General features: G+C 47.9%; 1 protein-coding gene across 5 annotated transcripts in view; it reads left to right on the forward strand.

Moving 5' to 3' along the window:
• TXNDC11 (thioredoxin domain containing 11) overlaps nt 1–22,352 on the forward strand; it is a 60,630-nt gene that overhangs the window by 27,280 nt on the left and 10,998 nt on the right. For all 5 annotated transcript variants that reach the window (XM_047087780.1, XM_047087782.1, XM_047087781.1 and 2 more), the window contains 3 exons: nt 13,673–13,785; nt 15,862–16,062; nt 20,508–21,300. In XM_047087780.1, coding sequence (XP_046943736.1) covers nt 13,673–13,785; nt 15,862–16,062; nt 20,508–21,300 — 1,107 coding nt within the window. The remainder of the gene's footprint in view (nt 1–13,672; nt 13,786–15,861; nt 16,063–20,507; nt 21,301–22,352) is intronic.

Consider the following 22,352-nt stretch of genomic DNA (forward strand, 5'->3'; position numbering starts at 1 on the left):
CCCCACGGTCATGACCCGAGCTGAAGTGTGATGCTTAACCGACTGAGCCACCCAGGCGCCCCTTTGCTGTTCTCTTAAAACCGTTTGTCTAATGTTTGATAGTTTTACACGTTATTATAAGGGAAATAGGGAATACTGGCTTTCCACCTGACCACTTAATATTGACTGCTTTCTCTTGTTTTAACTGTTTCCGCTCGTCTGTTATCCAGGCCTTTGCTTCACCGGCTAATCTCAAGTCTTGGGGTTGATTTGTGAGTTTATTACATTTGTGAGTTTGTTACATTTCTTCCGTAGCCATTTTCATTTTACTTTTATTGTTTTTTATATAACACTTCGGTATTTTCATGTAGTTAAATCTGTGGTTCTCTTCCTTGGTTTCTTTGATTTTTTTTTTTTCCTAAAAATTTGATCACTAATTAGTTTTCTTTTTAAATTTAAAAATTGTCTAGCTCTTCATGCTACCTGGATTTCTTTTGGCTTAACATACAAGGCAAAATATATTTTTCCTCCTCTTCTTACTAGCTAATCACCATTTACAAAACAATGCTTCCGTTTTTCCTCATCCTGACGATGCCTGGCTTTATCACAGAGTGTTTCCTTCTGTGTCCCTGGGTCTATTTCTTTGTTTTCTCTTGGTCTGGATCCCTCTTTTTGTATGAGTAAATACAGTTTCATTTCTTGCTTTGTAACTTACTACCTGGTAAAGTCAGGACTTGACTTCCTCTGGTTCTGGTGTCCCTTGGAATCTTCTTCCTGTTCTTTTTTTTTTTTTTCTTTAATTTATTTTTATTTATTTTGAGAGAGAGAGAGACAGTGCAAGTTGGGTAGGGGCAGAGAGCGAGGCAGGCACAGAATCCCAAGCAGGCTTCCTGCTGCCAGCGCAGAGTGCGACATAGAGCTTGAACTCCCGAAACTGTGAGATTGTGACCTGAGCCAAAACCAAGAATGGACGCTTAACCGACCGAGCCATGGTTCAGGTGTCCCTAGAATCTTCTTTTAAATCCATCCGTGCATCTCGCTGGATTTTGGTTGTAATTGTATAAAGGTATAAATTGACTTAGAGGCGAGGGCCACGTTCACAATATTTGGCTTCCCTTTTTCTAAAAGGATCACAGCATGATTATTCATTTATTCAAACCTTTTTGTTTTTTATAATAGGCCTTAGGCATTCCTCATTAATGTTTAATCATTTCTGAGTGCTGAGTGATTGATGACTTGTGGGCCAGCAGTCTGTGTGTGTTTCAGGATTTGGAGGGAAACCAGTCTCATACAGTTCTCCACGCTCCCCAGACCGCAAAGCCTCTTCGAACCATTTCACACTTGATCTTGGCAGGCAGGCTTTCTTCTTTTGCCCAAAGAAAATTTGGTAGAAGGGTCAGTGTTTTTAAGTTGCTTACTTGATTTTTTTCCCATCTTATGATTATTTCATTATTTGCTATAAGACTGTTCTGGTACAATGTTGTTATAGTTTGCTTTGATTCAGTGACTTTCTGAAAAGAAAATTAGCAACCAGTTTCGATCCTGGTTTTCATTTGGCCTCTACAAAAGGGATGCGGTGTCGGTGAGTGGGGGAAGCCGTGGCCTGGGCGCCCACACTGCCTGGTCCTTACCTTTTGTCTGCCACGGACGGGATCTGTAAACTTGAACGAAACATTTAACTTCTTTGAGTTTGTCTAACTGATACTGGAGAAGGTGAGGAGAAGAGTAAAGCATGCTTTATAAGGCCACGTCATGTGTGCGATACCTTGTGAGTAAGATCATAGCCCTAATGTCTGTAGTAGCTTCATGAGAAAGCCAGCTGGTGGAAAGGGCTTAAAATAAGTATTGGGTCTGTTTCCTTGGCTGGTCCCTCCACCAGGTATCGTGTACCCTGACTGACTAATGAACGGACAGGCCTTCCTTTGCTTGTAGCTTCTCCTTGAGTGGCCTGGTGTTCTCCCTGTGGGAGCGACTACAGCCCTCTCCCACCAGGATTTGAGTTGCTTTGTTCAGATAGTATTTCGATCGAGTGTCTTGAGGCCAGGGTTTTGTCCTCCCCTCCTCCAGCTTCAGCACCCTGCTTGACCAGTGTTGTCGTAGAAAGGTTGAACGAATGGCTCTAATACAGGGCACTGTACCTTGAAATTGCTCAAGTGAGTGATTTGAACAACGAGATGTAAAGTCACCTTGGGCCCCTCCCCCCACCTCTCCTCATGCCTAGACTTTTGGGTTCCTGAGCCCAAGGTGTAGGCAGTGGTCACAGCTGGACTGGGTGCACCCCTGCCTGATGCATTCTTCTTAACGCTTTCTTTCCACTGACTGTTCACAGTCCCCTGACACATGAATCGAACTGAAATTCACATGGTACTTAAATGTTACCTTGAGAATACACTAAACCATGAATTTAGGATGTCCTTTCTACTTTCTTCTGCCACCGTTCGGAACTCCTAAACATATATGACTAGGGAACCTTTGGGAAATAACTGTTGTAATGAATTTTTTTACAGAGGAATTTATTAAAGGAAGGGTTTTTTTTGTTTATTTTTCAGAGAGAGACAGAGAGAGCGCGTGAATGCACAAGCAGGGGAGGGGCAGAGAGAGAGGGAGACGCAGAATCTGAAGCAGGCTCCAGGCTCTGAGCTGTCAGCATAGAGCCTGATGGGGGGTTCAAACCCAAAAACCATGAGATCGTGACCTGAGCTGAAGTCGGACGCTTAATGCAACTGAACCACCCAGGTGCTAGAGTAAGGACTTCAAATTCCAGTGTAGGGTCCCTCTACTCCACCAGGTGGCGTCAGATTAAGCTGTGATTTGCTGGTTGAATTGGGTCAAAGCACAGGAAAAATCGTCTCCTCCAAATCCTTATTCATTAATAAAGCTAATTTTTTTGGAGCACTTTTCTGTTAGATTCTGAAATTTTATACAACATCAAGAAGTCTGAAGGGTAGGGTTTTCTTACTCTGTGACAGATATTCTCAAAGGTATAGAAAAAACGAGGGACTGATTTCTTAGGCAGCGTTGATTCTGAGGTTCCTTTTTTTTCCCTGGGTTCCTGGATCTGACTCTTGGGAGTTTGGATCAGGCATTGGGTTTAACGATTCTCATGAATGAAACAGGTTCTAGGGTCAGTTGGATTTCTTGGATGATCTCACTCATTGTCACTGTACTCACTCATAGAGGGAAATCTTTTCCTAAGTATCGCCCTGTGTTCTGAGGCCCTCTGGGTACTGATTAGTGCACGTTAGAATAAGCGTGTTAGAAATTCCATACTTTTTGTTCCTGTACTTAAAACTGCTTTTTTTCTTCGGTGCCGTTATTTTAGCAAGGATGTCATTATATTTCACAGGAGATGCTTTTATTCCCATTCTGACTTCTCTCTTAAGCCTTGTGAATGCTGCTAGGTAAGAATTAAGGCCAAAAGCAGACCTCCCCGCACTCTAAGGTTCAGAAGCGTGACTAACTCAACAAACATTTGAGATCTGTGCTCCAAGCGTAAAGATGAATGAATCCAGTACCTGTCAGTACCGCCAGATAGTGTGGTGGGCAGGTAGGGTCGCCTACAGTGTGAGTCCAGGGATGGGTCTGTGACAGGTTGTTGGAGCGTGGAGGCGGGACATCCACATCAGGTCGCGGAAAGCTGCTCAGAGGGGATGGTGCTGGGGCGGGAAGGGTTTCCCAGGAGAGTGAGTTGTCAGCCTTCAGGTGAGTGTGTTGGAAACTAGAGAGAAGAAGGAGGGGTGGGGGGAAGCAGAAGGTGTGCAGGAAACTGAGGAGCAAATTTGGCCATCTGTAGTTATTTTGATTCCTTGAACCCATATAGGAATATAGATATTTTGATTTTTTGAATGCCTTGTGTTTTAAAAATAGCATCATCTTCCATTTTCTAACTGTTTTCTGATGTTTTCTACCTTTTGAAGGTTGTCCTATTTCTACCTATTTGAAGGTGTGTGGGGCGGGGAGAGAGAGAGAATCCTATGTCTTCAAGGTTTTGGTTTGCTTGTTTGATGTTTTTTGTTTTTGAAGCTGGAGTAAGACTCCAAAGAACCAAAAACATTAAAATCTTGAAAAACTCTCAGGGATCCTCTATAATGAAGTCACAAGCTTATAGTGAAATAACTCAGTGCAGACAAACCCATTTGCAGCCTCTACTTGACCGCTTTTGATGTAAAGTTGAGTAGGTAAGCTGATGCTGGGCTGAGCCCTTCCCTGAGTCAAGCCCTTTCTCTGGATGAGCCAGTCTTCACTGCCAGTCTCTGAAGGAGGAGCTGTGACTGTCTCAGGTGGGGAACAGGCTCTCAGGAGGTTGTTAACGCCCTGGAGGCCACTGCGGTGGGCAGAATAATGCCCCCCCAAAGATACCCACGCCGTAATCACCACGGCCTGTGAGTATGGTACCTTCCATGGCAGGCAGGAACCCAAGTTGCTAATCAGCTGACCTTGATTATCTGGATTATCTGAGTGGGCCCAGTGTAATCAGGAGGATCCTTGAAATTGGAATTGAGAAGCAGGGGCACCTGGGTGGCTCAGTCGGTTAAGTGTCTGACTCTTAGTTTCGGGTCAGGTCCTGAACTTGCAGTTTGTGAGTCTGAGCCCCACGTCGGACTCTGTGCTGACAGTGCAGAGCCTGCTTGGCATTCTCTCCCTCCCCGCGCCGCCCCCCCCCCACCCGCCCTAAACCGCTCTCTCAAATAAATGAACTTAAAAAAAAAGTTGGAATTGAAAGCCAAAGAATAGTGTCAAAGTGATGCAATTTGAGAAGGACTTGTCCTGCCGCCCCTGACTTTGAAGCTGGGAGGGGCCACGAGCCAAGGAGCGCCGGGGGTCCGCCGGAAGCTGGAAAGGGCAGGACCTGGGTTCTCCTCCCCTGGAGCCTCCTGAAGGGGCATGCCCTGCTGACCCCGTGATGTTAGGCCAGTGAGGCCCGTTTTGGGCTTCTGGCCTCCAGAACCGTGAGATTAATTTGTGTCCTTTTATGTCTTTTAATCTCCTGAATCCGTGCAACTTTGTTACGGTGGAGGGAGCTGACTCAGTCACGAAGCAGTGCACGGGGAGCTGAGGTAGGAAGCCAGGATCCCGTTCCTCCCATTTACTGTCGTGCTGTCCTGGGATGAGGAGGATGACCCAGTATGGTGTTTCCCGCCTCCTGGCCTTTGCCCCTGACGCTGCTTTACTGGAAGCCCTTTCCCTAGTTAACATCCGCCTTTCTGGTTTCTCCAGGCCTACCTCAAGGCCTGTGGCATTTACAAACACTGCCTTGCTAGCGTTACGTCTGGCACGTTAGGGACATGAAGTGGAGACGTGCATCCCACCAGCCCCCTTCCTGGACCTCGTGCTGCACTAGTTGGCCGTGTTCCCACTCAGCAGCTGGCATTGTTTTCTAATGTTCCCTTGAGCTTTCTTAGTGTCTTCCCAGCACAAAGTTCCCATAGGCCCAGACTGAGTCTCCTCATAAGTCATTTTAGTGGCAGGTGCCCTGTGGGACCACAGACTACCCGGTCCTTCCTTCCAGCTGGTCTTCCATCTGTAAGATGCCCTGGTTGCATTGGGCCTTGGCCTGTTTTTGGAAGCTTGGGAGCTAAGAATTGTTTTTATATCGGGGAAGGGTTGTTGGTGAGAAAAAAAATAAAAGGAGGTGTGACCCCTAAGAGCAGCCTAAATGGGGTTGGAGGAGGGATTTGTAACCGAGTGGGTTTCTTTTGTGAAGTCTTTCCTTCTCTGAAGGTGTAAAAACAGAAAGGAATTTAAGTGCAGTACGCCCAAGGAAGGTATTTGAATTGATCGTTGTAATGTGCTTTGGTTAAATGGGGACGGAGGGGGTGCGGGTGTCCGTTCACGGTCATGTCAGTGCGCATGACGTGTGTATCGCTGCATTTTGTGTTCCCCTGAATGCATTTGGAGGTACGTTTCTGTCCTCCCTAATTCAAGAGAAAGTAGAAGTCACAGTGAAAGAGTTCCGTATTTACTTAGCACTCAGCAGTGTCATGGCAAGCCCTGGAATGCGCGTGTTGTCATCTCGGGCACCCAGTGCCAGATTAATTTCTAGATGATTGCTTTGTGCCTTATATTGACTTTTGAAAATACACACATCTCAAAGTGACATTTCTAGGGACAAAATGCAAGTAATAGCTTTAGTTCGTTATGTTGAAAACAAACATTTCTGTGATCTATTACATTTCTTTGAAGGTTTTTTGCATTTGCATGAATGTTTTATTGGAAATGTGGGAAATCATCCATTGAAAAATTATGAATCACTGTGTAAATGCTGAATAACGGGAGGGGAGTGGTTATTCCTTTTAATATAATCCCATTTCCCTTTTTTGTGCCTTGTCTAAAACCTTGGAAAGCAGAAGGTAATAGAAATGGCAAAGTATGGAGTAAAACGAGAATCATTCCCAGGGTGGAAGGTTCCGTGATGCAGGTTTGCCTTTTGGGATGTCACTGTTGCCCAGAATACAGACTGGAGAGCTGTTTTCCCAGGGGGTCCGTGGCCGCCTAACTATGCTGATGAAAAGACTTGATCCATTGGGATTAAAGTAGCATGCTTTATTTGTTAGCAGTTCTCTTTAGGAGTATTTTTCTTGACCTGATACTATGTTTTGCTCCACGATCCCTGAGAGATTAGTTCACACAGATGTCTCCTGGATAGCACGTGGCCCGTCCTGATGTCAAAGTTTCTGCACTGCTCAGCTCCAGTGTTTCTGCGCATTCTTTCAGTGTATCTTTGGGGGCCTTACTCTGCAGTGCACCAGGTGCTGTTAGCTCTAGGCTTCTGAGAGAATTTCACAAGCTCAGTGGTTTTATACCTAGAGTCAAGATCTGGAGGCCCACCTTTTCCTTCCTGAAGGAGAGATAAGGACACACACTATTAAAAATGAAAATAATTGGGGCATCTGGGTGACTCGGTGAAATGTCCGATTCTTGATTTCGGCTCAGGTTTGTGGGTTCGAGCCGTGCATCGGGTTCTGCCCTGACAGTGTGGAGCCTTCTTGGGCTTCTCTCTCTGCCTCTGATTCTCTCTCACTCACTCAAGAATAAATAAACTTAACAAAGTTTAAAAGTAATCATTCTCTGCTGTTGGAGGGGTTTTTGTGGGGAAAAAAGTGTGAGAAATATTCTTAGGTCTCCTTCCCAGATCATTGCCCATCATTAAGACTTACTGGCTAAGGGCGCCAGGGTGGCTCAGTCGGTTGAGCGTCTGACTCTTGATTTTGACTCAGGTCATGATCCCAGGGTCATTGGGATAGAGCCCTGTGTCGGGCTTCGTGCTGAGCGTGGACCCTGCTTAAGATTCTCTCTCTCCCCCTCCCTCCGTCTCCCCCACTTACATGCATGCGCTCACTCTCTCTAAAAAAAAAAAAAAAAAAAAAAAAAGACTTACTGGCTGCTAGATTTATTATCTCAGCCTAATTTTCTTCCTGAGTTTATATGAATCTCACTTTTTCATGATTACCACTGTGGCATAGTCCAATAGAAATGTAACATAAACCACATAGATATTTTTAAATTTACCTGTGGCTGCATTAAAAGTTAAGAAGAGGGGCACCTAGGTGGCTCAGTCAGTTAAGTTAGGTGGCCAGCTTCTGCTCAGGTCATGATCTCGCAGTTCATGGGTTTGAGCCCCGTCAGGCTCTGTGCAGACAGCTTGGAGTCAGGAGCCTGCTTTGAATTCTGTGTCTCTGCCCTTCTCCCCCTCATGCTCTGTTTCTGTTTCTCAAAAAATGAAGAAAAACATTAAAAAAAATTTTTTTTTAAGTTAAGAAACTGGTAAAAATAACTTCTATCTATAAAATAATACATTTTGTTTAGCCCAGTGTATTCAGGTTATTGCCATTTCAACAGGCGGTCAGTATAAAAACTATTGAGATATTTTATAGATACTTTTTGAACCAAGTCTCTTATGCTTTTACACTTAACAGCATGTCTCAATTCAGGTGCTGAATTTTCATTGGAAACACCTGATCTTTGTTTAGATTACATAAAAATTACAGTGGAAAAAGAGGTATATCCTCAAGTTGTTTTATATATACTTCAGAGTTGTCCAGGGACTGAGTTGAGTGTCGCTTTAAAATTAATTAAGATCAAGTAGAGATAAAAATTGAGTCCCTTACTTGCTCATGTTTCAAGTGCTTGTTAGTGTAGCGGCTCCCTTATAGGACTGTGCAGCTGTGGACAGAGGCCTCTGACCCCAGTGTCCCAGCGTGACGCAAATTTTTCTTGAGCTACTGAGTCCCCTGCAAGCACATCCCCGAGGTAAATGTGTCAGATTTGTGCTCCCGGCTACCTGTCATTGCTGAGTGTGAGTTGTATAATGTTCCTTCAGGCAAATGTACTATTAATTTTGAAACCATCAAACCTCTGTCCTCTTTGCTAACAAAAGAAACTATTGTTACTCTTTCTGGAATGGTTGAGAATTTTAACATTTTTGCCTCCACGAGGTAGTTCTTGCCTCGGTGTGTGTGTGCTTTACCGCAGTACCAGACTGAAGTTTTAATATTAAAAATTGAATTCAAGTCATGTGGTTTTAAGTAAAATAAAGTGCTTTGATGTTAAAACAGTATGCAAAAGCCCCAAAACAAAAATCTTGATGTAAACCAGAGATCCCAAATGAGCCAGATGGATCCGAGTAGAAACCAGACGGACTTTCAGATTCTCGCATCCTCAGCGCGACCTTGGTGGCTGACGCGAGGTAAATGGTGACCGTGGAAGGTGGAAGGCAGAAGAAGGTCAGCAGAAGCCATTCTAGGGGGGGAGTAGTGGGGGAAGCAGGGGTGGAGCTTTCCATCAGCGGCACAAAAGCAGCCCAGCCTCAGAAGATCGCGAGGGCGGTTTGCCTAAGCGCCAAAAGTAGAGGCCCGATGATCGGATCCAAGTGAGACCATTTGTTACCGAGTGCGCGCAAACCGTGATGTGGCACAGGGGGCCCAGATGGTGGCCGTGTGTGCTGTGGGCCTCGCAGCCGAGGGACCCGGGGCCAGGGGCTCAGCGCCTTTTGTAGCAAGCGATGGGTGCGTATCGCCAGTCTTCACGCGGTGGTCACCTTGACCCGCGTAGTTGCCTGAGGGACCGGCTGCAGGAGCTGCTCAGCGACCACTGCTTTTGCCCAGACGTTCTTTCCTGGTCTTGCTGTTTCTTGCACTGGTCTCTGTGACGCCTTTCACTGGGTGGTGAAGAGACTTTGCATTTTTAAAAATTAATTGAATTGATTGAATTGTAATGACATACATTGGTCATGTATGTCATTGTTTGACCTTTTGGTGGAGGAGGGGAGAGCATTATTCTGAATTTATTTACTTAATTAAGTTTTTTTATGTTTATTTATTTTGAGAGAGAGCGTACATGTGTGCAAGCAAGCAGGGGACGGGCAGGGAGAGAGGGAGAGAGAATCCCAAGCAGGCTCCATGCTGTCATCACAGAGCCCAACTTTGGGCTCGATCCCCTGAACTGTGAGATATGACCTGGGCCAAAGTCAGACATTTCACCGACTGAACCACCTCGGAACCCCTGAAATTACTCACTTTATAAATGACAGAGATTCCCTACTGTAGAAAGCCTTGGAGACCTGCTTAACAGAAAATGTTCTGGGCATAGAGATAAGAAATGTTATTTTTCTGTGTCTTTCTTACGCTATAAACTTCCCCTGCTAATTCAAGTACTCCTTGTACACATGAGAGTGCAAATTTAAGCTGCTTCTTCTAGCAAGATTTCCGCTATATGCAGGAACTTAAAATAGACGTGTGATTTTCGTAGATCTCTCTATGTGTGAAAAATAAAATTTTGAAATTGTGATATGTTTGGACGTGCGAGAATCTGCTGTGTGCAGGCAGGCAGGCCGTCCATTCTTTTTAGTGCAGTTAAACAGGTTTTTGAATGGGCCTTTTCAACTTACGGGGCAGGCTGTCCCTTATTATTCCTCTGCTCCAATAAACCGTGTTGCTGACATTGGCAGACTTTGAAATGAACTTCGTCACTGGCTGCCTCCTTCGTTTCCTTCTTGTCTTCTTAGCTGTGGGCATCCACCAAGATTTAGCCTTCTCCTAGAGGGTGGCGTCTTCCATCAGTTCATACCCTCTCTTACGTCCTGCTTTTTCTTCTGACAGATTGGCATCTGAGCTTACCTGCTGTGCCATTTTTTAAAATTCTGATTTTGAGCCAATTTTGTACTTGTAGAAAAGTTGCAGAAATAGGACAGGGAGTTCCTCAAATTTCTACCTTCACCTCGCTTCCCCCATTGTTCACATATTATGTAACCGTTTGTTATAAAGGTGCTTGGGCCAGAATTAAGAACGTAACATTGGTATGGTTATTATTGTTATTATTATTATTATTATTATATTTTTTTATTCAAAACAAATTTTTAATGTTTATTTTTGAGAAAGAGAACGCGCGCAAGCAGGGGAGGGGCAGAGATAGAGGGAGACACAGACTCCGAAAGTAGGCTCCAGGCTCTGAGCTGTCAGCGTAGAGCCCGACACGGGGCTCGAGCCCACAAACCTTGAGATCCTGACCTGAGCCGAAGTCCAACACTTAACCGGCTGAGCCACCCAGGCCACCCAGTATCATTGACTGAACCGCAGAGCTCATTTGCATTTTTCCCATGTTTTCACTGATGTTTCTTTTCTGTTCCAGTATCCAATCTTGGATCCCACATCACTTTTAATTCTTTTTTCTCCATCTCCTCCAACCTGTGACATCTCCTTAGTCTTTCCTTGTCTTCTATGACCTTGACACTTTTCAGGGATAGTGGTCATTGTTTATTTTGTTGCTCAGATATTGCAGGTTCCACCTTTAGTAGTGTCTTGGGTTCGCTCCTGTGTCCTTTGAACAAGTTTCATTCTTTTTATGAGCACATCTTTATTGTGACATAAAACGTTTCAATCTCCTTTTGTACTCTCCTTGCCTCAGCTCTGGAATTAGCTTCTTCTCCAGGGAGCCCTGGTTTCTTTTATTGAAGAATGGCATTTAGAAACCAAGATCTGGGCGTCGGGTGTGCTCTTTGGTATAAGGTGTCATAACTTTTGGCCTTTTCAGCAGGTAGAGCTAGGACATCTATGTATTTATACCCACATGTACGTATACGTTTGTAGTTCTGTTTCTGTTACATGTGTGTGTGTGCGTGCATGTATGTGTGACAAGCTGTAAGTTGATCAAAATTCCTTCTGATTCCAGTCTCACACCAGAGTAGAGCGCTCTTCTGTTAGTGTCGAACTTCGTCCACCCACCCTGAGAATCCTGGCTCTCAGTCCTCTTTAGATTTACAGTGCTTGGTCAGGACACTGTTTCAGTGACTCACTTCTTAACTCTCCACCCCTACCCCCTCCACCATGGAGTGGCAGTTACGTTTATTTGTTAGTGCTTGTATTCCACATTGGGCTCCCGCACGTAGTGGTCGATTTAATGATTTTCGTTTCTGAGGATGTGAAGGGTGAACCATGCTCTGGTTCCAAGGGTCCGATACACAAAGGTCTCTGAGCAGGACCAGGCTGCCTCACCCCTGTTCTCCGGAACCCACTTCCTTTCCTTTCCCGTCCTGGCCCCCCTTCCTTCCACACATAACCAATCTCTGTCACTTGTGACTTACTCTTCTGGTGTTTCTTTGGTTTTGTGCCGTTTTATGTTTTTGTTATTATTTTTTAACGTTGGTTTATTTTTTAGAGAGAGTGCACGTGCAAGTGGGGGAGGGGCAGAGAGGGAGGGACAGGATCTGAAGCAGGCTCTGCACCCACAGCAGAGAGCCTGGCATGGGGCTCGAACTCACGGGCCATGAGATCATGACCTGAGCCGAAGTCGGACGCTCAACCGACTGAGCCACCCAGGCGTCCCGGTTTTGTGCTATTTTAAACTCCTCAGATTTGGGGGAAAGATAGATGGTCCAACGTGGCCTCAGAGATTGCTGTTCCTGCTTCCTCCCTGCTGGCCGCACCTTGTCTGAGGGGAAGAGGGCACCTCTGCCAGGGAGTGGGGTTAAGCTGGAAGCTTGGTGTGGTCAGTACCTTAATATTTTTGTATTTTGGCTGCTTGGGTATAACTTGGTAACATTTAAAGTTAAACCAATGTCTTACTTCACATCTAATAAAGCAGGAAGGGGATAGGAAAGAATGTACTTTTTCCTACATCGTCTTATCCGCTAGCTCTCCACAAACACTAGATATTGTAGTCAATTTTTAGGCACACAAATGCTGTGTATACTCCTTGAGGGAAAGAAAGCTTATACTTTCTTTGATCTCTTCCCCCCCACCCCCCCACCCCCTGGCCACAACTATTTTTCTTACTTTTTGGAGGCTTTATACTTTTCTGAACACATGTGCCTGTAAGAAACAAACGTATATTGTTCCATCAGGTGTGAGTTATTTTTGGTATTCTGAGAGAGAGAGACAGCACGAGTGGGGGAGGGGCAGAGAGAGAAGGAGGGAGAGAATCCCCAGGATGCTCTGCGCTGCCAGCACCGAGCCCAAAGTGGGGCTCGATCTCACGAATCATGAGATCATGACCTGAGCCGAAACCAAGAGTCAGACGCTTAACCAACCGAGTCAACCTTTTAAATGAAGAGGTACACTTTATCTTTCTTCAGCTTGCTTTTTCACTCACATACGGCTTTAAAAAATGTTCGCATTGTGTGGACAGCCGTGCCCCATTGTTTTTCACATCTGCAGAGTACTTCCTGGTGACTGTCCTTCGTGTGCCTCTTGGTGCACGTGTGCGGAGAAGCAGTGGGGCTGCAGCCTGTGTCCGCACCTCCCTGTGACAGGTGCAGCTGCTTGTGCTCCCGAGCAGCTGCCGTGTCACCGTTTCCCACCAGCGTTGTATCCGAGTATCATCTCTCTGCCGCTCACCGTGCTTGGTACTTCCCGTTGTCTCAAGCTTGGGGCAGTTGGAGGGGAAAAGAGAGTATTTTGTTCTAATGGGCTTTCCTCTGAAATAGGGAAGTTGAGTGTGTGTTCATGTACTTCTAAGCCTTTTACATTTTTTCCTTTGGTTTGCCCATTTTTAATTGCTTTCTTTTTCTTATTAATTTGTATGAGTTCTTTGTTCATGCTAGGTTCATTCATTTAACCCATATGTTTTGAGCTCTTAATATGCCTAGGCACCACTACAGGTACTGGGGTAATAGCTATAAACAAGATTCCTAATTTCACATAAGTTCCGAGGAAGCTGGACTGAAGAAGAGAAAAATAAATCAACCAGATTCTGTAGATGTTAATAAGTGCTATAAAAAAATGGAGTACTGGTAGAGCATCTACGTGAGTCGGGGAGGAAGCCCCAGTTTTCCGTTACGGACTTCATCCTCTAAATGTTTGCATTTAGGCGGGGTGGTCAGGGAAGGCTTCTCGGAGCAGGTGGGGCTGGAGTTGACATCTGAATGACGAGAGGCCGGCCGTGGAAGTATCCAGACAGAGCATCATGTGCCTGGGCTCTCCATGGGGCTAATGAGTGAGGGGAACCAGGTAGCCGGCGATGAGGTCGGGTCGTCGCAGGGAGACAGCGTGCGGGTGATGATCAGAGACGTTACTCAGGAGTAGACGTGAGGTCTGTTTCTGGAGGAGATTTCTCCAGCTCCTCCTCCTCCTCTTCTAGGCTAGGTGACCAGAAAGAGCTTTGCTCTGGGGAATTTGTGCGTCAAGACTTGATGATTGGGTTTTGTGGTGGTTTTAAGGCATAGGCTTTTTCTTTAATAAAGGAAAATTTTCTGTTTCAGATTACCTAGGAACAGTACGATTTGGGGTTATCACAAATAAACATCTTGCGAAACTGGTATCCTTAGTACACTCTGGAAGTGTGTATTTACATAGACATTTCAACACATCACTTGTAAGTATTTTGAAATCACATTTATATTAGTGCAGTGGTTCTTAACCTTATTTAGGTCACAGACTTCTTTGAGAATTGGATAAAATCTCTGGGCACTCTCCCTAGGAAAGCGAACATGATTTTATATGCAAATTTAGGGTTTCTGCAACCCCACTCTGGAGCCCTTGTCCCCACTTACGAACCCAGGCATTAGAGGGCTCTCGAATGTAACATCGAGAAATTCTTTGTTTATATTCTTTGGTTTGGGCCTGGCCTCATTAGTTTTCCTCCTTGGATGCAACTGCAGGCGTAATCTGTGGGAGAACTGTTGCTCTGGGCCCATGTCCTCAGAGGTTAAGCTTCCATCAGGCGACGATGTTGGTTGTTCATTTGTGCCATTGGTCAGGAGTAGTAACATGATACGCTTTTCTCCTTAGCTGATGAAATGGGTTTTGAAGTTCTTGTTAAGTCACAGTGAGAAGTTGATGGCTTCTCACCCGAGAGCGCCTCAGTTCTCCATTGTCGTCTTTGTTCCCTGATTTCACTTGCTTTTTGCTGGACCAGCCCCAAGTCAGCTATTTCTAAGCCTTTGACCTGTGTGTATCCTGCTTAGTCGTGTGCCTCTGCTTAATTTATTGTTGCATCCTCAGTCCCATCACCGAGAGTTTATTTTTCTTAAGTATTTTCTGTCTCTGACTTCATTGACAGTGTCATTGACTGACAGGTGGAGTGAAGGCCAGTGTCTCTGTACCCTCTGTACACAGCCCGTTGAACCTGCGCTCCCCTTAGCCCAGCGTGCAAGTCTTATGCCTCTGGGGGCGCCTTTAGGCCCTCTCCAGGGTGCCCCCTTGGTGGCCAGTCCCCCTGGCTTCTGCAGGTCCCTCATAGCCCAGATGCTGTGCTTTATTTCTTGTAGTTCCTGTTCCCAAAGTCCAATGTATTTTTGTGTTTTCCAAATAGAAATGCATATGTGACGTTTGGGTATGTTTTTTCAATCTCCCGCCGTCCCACTTGGAGAGTCACTGTGGTGGTGGTTTCTCTCCCGTTCTCCTCGTGCCTCTGTCTAAGCTTCTGACTTGCTCTGCTTTCGCTGTGTGCCCTTCTCCTCCATCCTCCTCGTAGAGCCAGCACAGGGCGGGTGCATTCATAGGGGAGGGCGCTGAGCAAGGAACTTAAAATAGAGAAGAGAAGGTAGGGCTGTGAGAACGGCGCTGACAGATCCAGTGGGTTTTACTGATCAGGTTTGTAGTCTCTAAGGTTGGTTGGTTGGTTGGTTGAACAGCAGAATTCCTCTTATCAAATGAAGTATTCCTGGGACACCAGTTTTCTAAAATAGCCGTGGACGTCTTTGTCACGAGGCAATTTAAGTCTCTGCTTTGGAGAGTACAAAATATCTTGTTTCGTGGAACCCTCCAAAGCACTTTTTTGGGGGGGCAGTTTTGTTTGAAACCCAGTGATTCATCTCGCTGGAATTTCAGAAATAATTTTACGTTGATGTTCTTTGGTTGTTTCAGAAAAAAAAAAGCAAAAAATCTAAGTGTCTCTTTGCTTCATTCCTTACACGTGAAGTGTGATCTGTGGCCCGATACAAGTTCTAGGTCATTCACAGATTCATTCAAGTATTTGTTCTTCTAGTCCCTGGGGGGTACAGGTGACCAGAACAGATGCAAGCCTCTGCCCGAGTGGAGGGTCTGCTCCCGCCCTATGAGCCGATTTTCGAGGAAGCAGTGTAAAAATCTAAAGGCTCCTTGACTTGATAATTTCTCTGATTCATCCATTGATGCTTCTATAAGAACCCAGTCAAATGAAATAGGTCCCCTTGGCCAGGGCAGAAGAGGTCCTTGTTGCCAGAGGCAGACGGGGCGAGTTCTTTGCTCATGGCTGGTCTGTCTGAAGGGAGCAGGAGGCATCTGTGATGGGAAAGTCACTTCTCGCAGCCACGTTTTGCTTTTCCCAAGCACTTGGTAGGCGCCGCTGCGTCTGGAGGAGCGGGGGCAGGTCCCGTCCCCGCATCTCCCGTCTGCCCCCGGGCAGTGGTGGGGCGGTGGGGGCCCCCCTGCGGCCGGCCCCGCGTCTACCCTGTGTCGCCCTCCGCAGGTCTTTCCCAGGGAGGCCGTCAACTACACGGCGGAGAACATCCACAAGTGGGCCCTGGAGAACCGAGAGGCGCTCCTCCGCTGGCTGCGTCCACACGGCGGCAAGAGCCTCCTGCTGAACAACGAGCTGAAGAAGGGCCCGGCACTGCTTGTGTTTCTGCCTTTCAATCCTTTAGCCGAAAGCCACCCTTTAATAGATGAGGTAAGAGTCGTCATGTTCAAAGATACCCTGTAAGGAGCAGGAGAACCTCGTGAACTTGGACGTCTCGCTCCACGTTCCACGTTCCGAGGGTTCTCCGCGTTTCCGTGGCGATACTCCCTCTGTCCGTCCGTGCCCGGGACAGGGTCCGCCGCAGCGTCTGTGGCCACACCGACAGCTGCTCGGGTCTGGGGGAGTCGGCGGGGACAGCCACACCGAACCGCGCCTGGCCGGGGAAGGACCAGGTGTCGCTTTTCTGTGATGACTGGTTTGGGGAGTGGGATAGAGGGGCTGGCCAGCGGCACGGGCGGGTGTGGCCTCGGGGATGCCCGACCGCAAGCCCTGGCCGTCCTCAGCCGGCAGCCCGAGTGGAGTGGTGACACTGGCCCCCTTGTTTCTCTGAGCCTTTCCTGTCGCGTGGATAACCAGAGCGGTTCCCAGAGACAGCCGCTGTCAGGAGTCCCTGCCCCTCCTCCTGCCTCTCTGGTTTCGTCTGGAGCTCTCACTCTCTCTGGATGTCAGTTTATTTTCTACATGGGTCATTTGGAGGCACTTAGAGAGAGTAATGACAATAACCGGGGAGCGCCTGGGATTGCTAAATTGGATTTACTGGGGGGTTTTATTTTTTCCTTCCCTCAAGGATCCCTTCACTGGCCAGAACCAATTTCATACAGCCAGTGTGGCCCTGGCCGGGCTAACCAGACACCGCCTCTCCCTGAGCCCTTCCACGTGAGCCTGATGGTCTGCCTGGAGGCGACGGCGAGATGGGGTTCTTGCCCAGCCAGACCCCTGACTTTGCCACTCTGGGGGCCTCTTTATGAACATTGTTATTCCTGCTGCTACCCTGGCTTAGTGGAAGAGAGGAGAGAAATGAAATCGGTTTGTTTCTTCTCCTCTGATTAGGGAGGACTTGATGTAATAAGACTTAATTCTTCAGAAAACCTTCACTGGCTCGGATATTTTATGGACTGAGACTTTCTCCCGAATTACTCGGCCTTCACTGCGTCTAATGATAAGAGCCTTAAGGCTCTTTGTAGGAGAGATGGGATTTTTAACCAAGACGTCAGCTCTGGTTTTGGATCTTTGCTTCAGCTTTTAAAATTTCTTTCTGGAGAATTCTATTCTTGTCTGGTTTGGGCAAACCAGGGTCCTGGATGGGGTGGTGGTCTGTGACCAGAGCCCAGTTCCTCTGTTCAGGGGGTCTTGGCTGGATTTCGGCCCTTGGTGGGAAGGCACTTGGTTTTCTGCCTTTTTCCCTTCTCTCCCCACTTCCTCCATCTGCGGCCAGGCCGCCTTGTGTTATCAGAGTTTGCCTGTGGCTCCTTTCCTCAAGGCTCAGAGTGTCCCCGCAAGGTGAGTGGATTCCCGTAACATCAGCGTATGGCTGAGGGGTTGTTGAAAACGAGATGGCATCCTAGCAGTATTATGGACTCCTTAGCCAAGCAGAGTGCTCTGTGCAGTACATTTCCCTCTTTGTTTTAGATCGATTTAGCAAATGTTTATTGAGCACTATGTCAGGGAGCCGTGGGGAGAAGGATGGAGAAGACACAGCCTTGCTCTCATGGTCCCAGAGGCTTGTGCCGTAGGGCAGCACGAGCTTGCTCCTTGTAATTCAAGGCACAGGAAGGTCAGCCCCAGGTTTGGATTGGGGGGAATTGGAGGAGACAGGGCTCCGTCCCAGGAAGCTGGGGGCTGGGCTGGGCGGGGCTGAGGCTGGGAGAGTCTTCGGACGGGGCAGGCATTTGGGACGGAGTTTCTGGGTGGCTGGAGGTAGGGAAGTTGCTGCGGATCCAGTGTTCGGATGTAGTGGGGGTGGTGACCCCCATAAAGGGCTGGCTGGAGAAGACCCAGATTTAAAGCCTGAAGAGGAGAGGCCCTTGGGGGCTGCTTTGAGGACTTCAGGATTAATCGTGGCCATCGGAGCCTCACTGACCAAGGAGAGGTGTCAGCAGAACCGTGTGTTACCATTATCGACGTTTTCCAGGAAAGTGGGAAGATGTAAAATGCTTGACTTGGACGGTGGTGGGGATGGGAAGTGGCAGACGGTCGAGGTAGCTTACGGGCTGTTGAGCGCAGGGAGGCAGCATACGGCGAGGGCGGTAGAGTCAGGGCTTTGGGGTGGGGGGCGTGGCAGAGGGTTCACGGGCGGGTGGCCGTGTGGTGGTTGCACTGCGAGGCCCGGTCCAGGACCAGCAGCTGCTCGCACACACTCGTGGCTCCGGAGGACACGGCATGGGCCGCACACGGCGTCAGGCCGCTGACCCCCTTGTGTGTCTAGAGAGAGTCCTAGAGGGGTCCTGAGACATCTCAGTGTGCTTGTCAAAAGACCCGGTGACTTGTTTTCAGCTTGAATAGCACTGCTTTGAGGCATTCACGGCATGGGAGTCTGATAAGCAAAGTCACGGTTGTCTTATTGGGACTTGAACATTTATCTGATTAAAGAAAATGGAGGCGGGCATTTATAGCACAGACATTTCAGGTTATTTGTCACATTTTCCTTATTCGTTCACGCGAAGTTAAATAGGACATGAAGCGATTCACGTGTAAAGCCGCCTGTTGTGTCAAAGTAATAGAAGAGTAAAAACCAGTTCAGTTTACAGGAGAAAAGTAAGAATTCCTCACTTTTTAAGAGCATTACTCTACACAGAATATTTTCTTTCTTTTATTTTCATTGTTTGTTTTTGAGAGAGACAGAGCAAGCAGGGGAGGGGCAGACAGAGGAGGACAGAGGATCTCAAGCAGGTTCCCAGCTGACAGCAGTGAGCACAACACGGGGCTCGAACTCAGGAATTGTGAGATCATGACCTGAGCCAAAGTCAGACACTCAACTGACTGAGCCACCCAGGTGCCCCCAAGATATTTTCTTCAATTAGAAGAAATTGGGGCACCTGGTGGCTCTGACTTTGGCTCAGGTCATGATCTCGAGGTTCGTGGGTTTGAGCCCCGCATCAGCCTCTGGTGCTGACAGCTCAGTGCCTGGAGCCTGCTTTGGATTCTCTGTCTTCCCTCCCTCTGCCCCTCCCCGACTTGTGCTCTCTTTCTCTCAAAAATGAATAAGTGTCAAAAAATACATATATATATTTTTAATTTTTTTAACGTTTATTTATTTTTGAGACAGAGAGAGACAGAGCATGAACGGGGGAGGAGCAGAGATAGAGGGAGACACAGAATCGGAAGCAGGCCCCAGGCTCTGAGCCGTCAGCCCAGAGCCTGACGTGCGGCTCGAACTCAGGGACCATGAGATCGTGACCTGGGCTGAAGTCGGAGGCTCAACCGACTGAGCCACCCAGGCGCCCCAAAAAATATATTTTTTAATGAAATAATAAATAATATAAAAGCATCCTTTACATGGCTGCTTTGCTTATGAGCAATGTCGTGAAAAGAGATGAGGAAAAACGCGTTTTCAGGAATCTTGCCCTTAGTATGCTCCTACTTGGACTTTGTAAATACTTGAATTTTTGTGGGTTTTTTCTGGGGGCTGGGGGCATGGCTAGGAGTAGTGATCTGTTGTGTCTTTGAGTGCAAAGCAGTCCTGAGATGGGGCCGGAGGGTCGCTGGGCCCTTTATGGATCATGTAGGCTTGACTTGGTTAGTCCCGTGTGCTCTCAGAGCCTTATCCAGAAAGGGTTGAGAGGTTTTTGTATGGGGAAGAAAGTGAAACACTGGTTTATCATCTAAAATGATCTTTTTTTTATGCCCAAGAATTATTCAGGGTTTTTTCTGTATGAATGCCTATGTCTTGAGTTAACATTGTCTGTAAATACCATATATAAAATTTGTAGGTTTTTTTGAAATTGGAAAAGCACTCATTAAATGGTTCTACACACACACACACACACACACACACACACACACACACACCTACCCGACTTTACACCTTTTAACTAACTGGCAAATTTGATCCAAATTCAAATTTGATCCAAACCTGGTGAATGGTTTGGAGCAGGTTGAATTCGGAGCCTCCTGTGAGGTGTGGGTTTATTTGGAAACCCCTATGCCGTGAAATACTTTGATCCACTCAGGTGTTTGGGAAGTTTTTAGACTTAGTGGAGGTGAAGAAGGAAGACATCGTTTGTATGGAGAGGGGCAGAGGTGTGAAGGAAAAGGCGCTCCCCTGGGCGTTGAGATTTAAAACCTGTTGCTGGTCCCTCGACGGCCCGGACGCACGTCGAGGGGCGAGCTTCGCTCTGGTCCTGTGCTGGACGGAGACGTCTGCCTCTCCGGCCCCTTCTCTGCACGGGTGGTTCCCTGTCGATAGAGGCGCGTGTTGCGAAAGAGACCCCGAGCCTCTTGATTCGGGCTTTTGGTGTGGCAGCTTCCCATTCGGGGCGACGCGTCCGGCCGGGGCTCCTTGTGACTCACGCTCCGATGCTTTCCAGGCCTGATGGCTGCGGGGTCGCCCCCTCGGCCCTCCCTGCGCCTCTCACGAGCTCCGCCCTGTGTTTCAGATCACCGAAGTGGCCTTGGAGTACAACAACTGTCACGGGGACCAGGTGGTCGAGCGGCTCCTTCAGCACTTGCGGCGAGCGGACGCCCCACTGTTCCGGTCTCTGGCGCCCGAGCCCCCCGCCCAGCTGCCGGACCCGTCGCCGATAGCGGCGTCCCCCTGCTGCAACACCGTGGTGCTGCCCCAGTGGCGCCCCGTCTCCAGGACCCACAACGTCTGTGAGCTGTGCGTCAACCAGACCACGGCGGGCCTCAGGCCCAGCTCGGCCGGCGTGCCGCAGTGCAGCTTTTTTGAGATGGCGGCGGCTCTGGATTCTTTCTACCTCAAGGAACAGACCTTTTATCACATGGTGTCCCACAGCGTGGAGTGCAGCAACTTCCTGAGCTCCTACAGCCCTTTCAGCTACTACACTGCATGTTGCAGGACCGTAAACAGGGCCGCGACGGGCTTCGTGGATTCTGCGCAAGGTGTCTTTGAAACCCCGGCCGTTGCGTTTTCTTCCCTGGAGGAGAAATGCCATGTTGAGACCCCGGGCTCCCTTCCTCACATTGAGGAGAACCGCTATCTCTTTCCTGAGGTGGACGTGAGCAGCACGAACTTCACAGGCCTGAGCTGCAGAACCAACAAGACCCTGAACATCTACCTTTTGGATTCGAATTTATTTTGGTTGTATGCAGAGAGGCTGGGGGCTCCGAGCGCCCCCCGGGTGAAGGAATTTGCCACGATTGTCGATGTGAGAGAAGAGTCTCACTACGTCCTGGATCCAAAAGAAGCTCTTAGGAAGTTCACCCTAGGTACCGTGAGCGCCTCCCTTCCCCAGGCGTAAAAAGGGTCCCTTAACCTCACACTGGGAACTTTCCTCCGGGGATGGCAGTACCCTTGGTCATGGGTGATGTCAGCTCTTTAGCTCATTTGGATTCTTTAGACTGCACTTGGTCATAGTTTTAAGAGAAGCTGGTTTTGTCTGTTAAGTGGACTGGAAACTTCCTGACTGCAAATTGTGGCTAAGTTTCTCATGCAGCCCCTTGGGGGGTGGGTAGAAGTCCGCGTTGCAAATTGGCGGTCCCTGTCCTGTTTGGAGGTGGAGTGAGCTGCATGGGGTGGGAGCATCCCGGGGGCTGAGGAATTTGAGCCCTGACAGCGGGGTCCCTTCTAGAGGAGCTGAGACAGAAGGCACTGAACCCGCACAGCAGCCTGTCCTCCCTTTTGGCCCACGGGTTTGGATGTAGAAATTTCCAGGTCGCCAGACCTAATTTGTTCTGCCGCTGTTTGTACCTCCTTGAGAAATGCTGCTGTGACCTTGGGTGCCTAGACTGTCACAAACACGTGTCACATTGCAGACCAGCAGAAACCACTTTTGGGGGCGGGGTGGGTAAGGCCCATTCTGGGAAAGTGTCAGGGAGCTTGACCTCGGGGCTCGGCGGTGGCAGCGGCTGTAAGGAACACCAGCTGTCCTGTTCCCGGGGCTCTGCTGACATCCTTGATGTCCACACGAGGAAGTGAGAATTCAAAAGCCGTGTTAGTTCAGCCTCACTGGAAATGTGGGGGAAGCCAGTGTTTGCCAGATGGAGGCAAGAGCAATTTGGTAGAGAGGGAAACCTTTCTTATCCAAGTTTTAGAGGGTATGAAAGCGAAAGGAAACTCCAAGCCCCCTAAATAACAGTCCTTTTAGCTGTCTTCTTTTAAGCCCAGGCAAAGCTTGTTTCTTACAATGGCCACCTTTGGAAAGGCTCATGTAAATGTTGATTCTTGTCCTGTGTCAAGGTCTACGTTATAAACATGAAGCTCCCGAGTGTTTAAAGGAACCTGTGACCTATCGCTTTATGAATTGCATTCTCTATCGTTA

This window comes from Lynx rufus, unplaced genomic scaffold (assembly GCF_022079265.1).
Source record: "Lynx rufus isolate CCGP_SWC_20201006 ecotype Redwood Valley unplaced genomic scaffold, mLynRuf1.p SCAF_23, whole genome shotgun sequence".
NCBI classification, from domain to species: domain Eukaryota; kingdom Metazoa; phylum Chordata; class Mammalia; order Carnivora; family Felidae; genus Lynx; species Lynx rufus.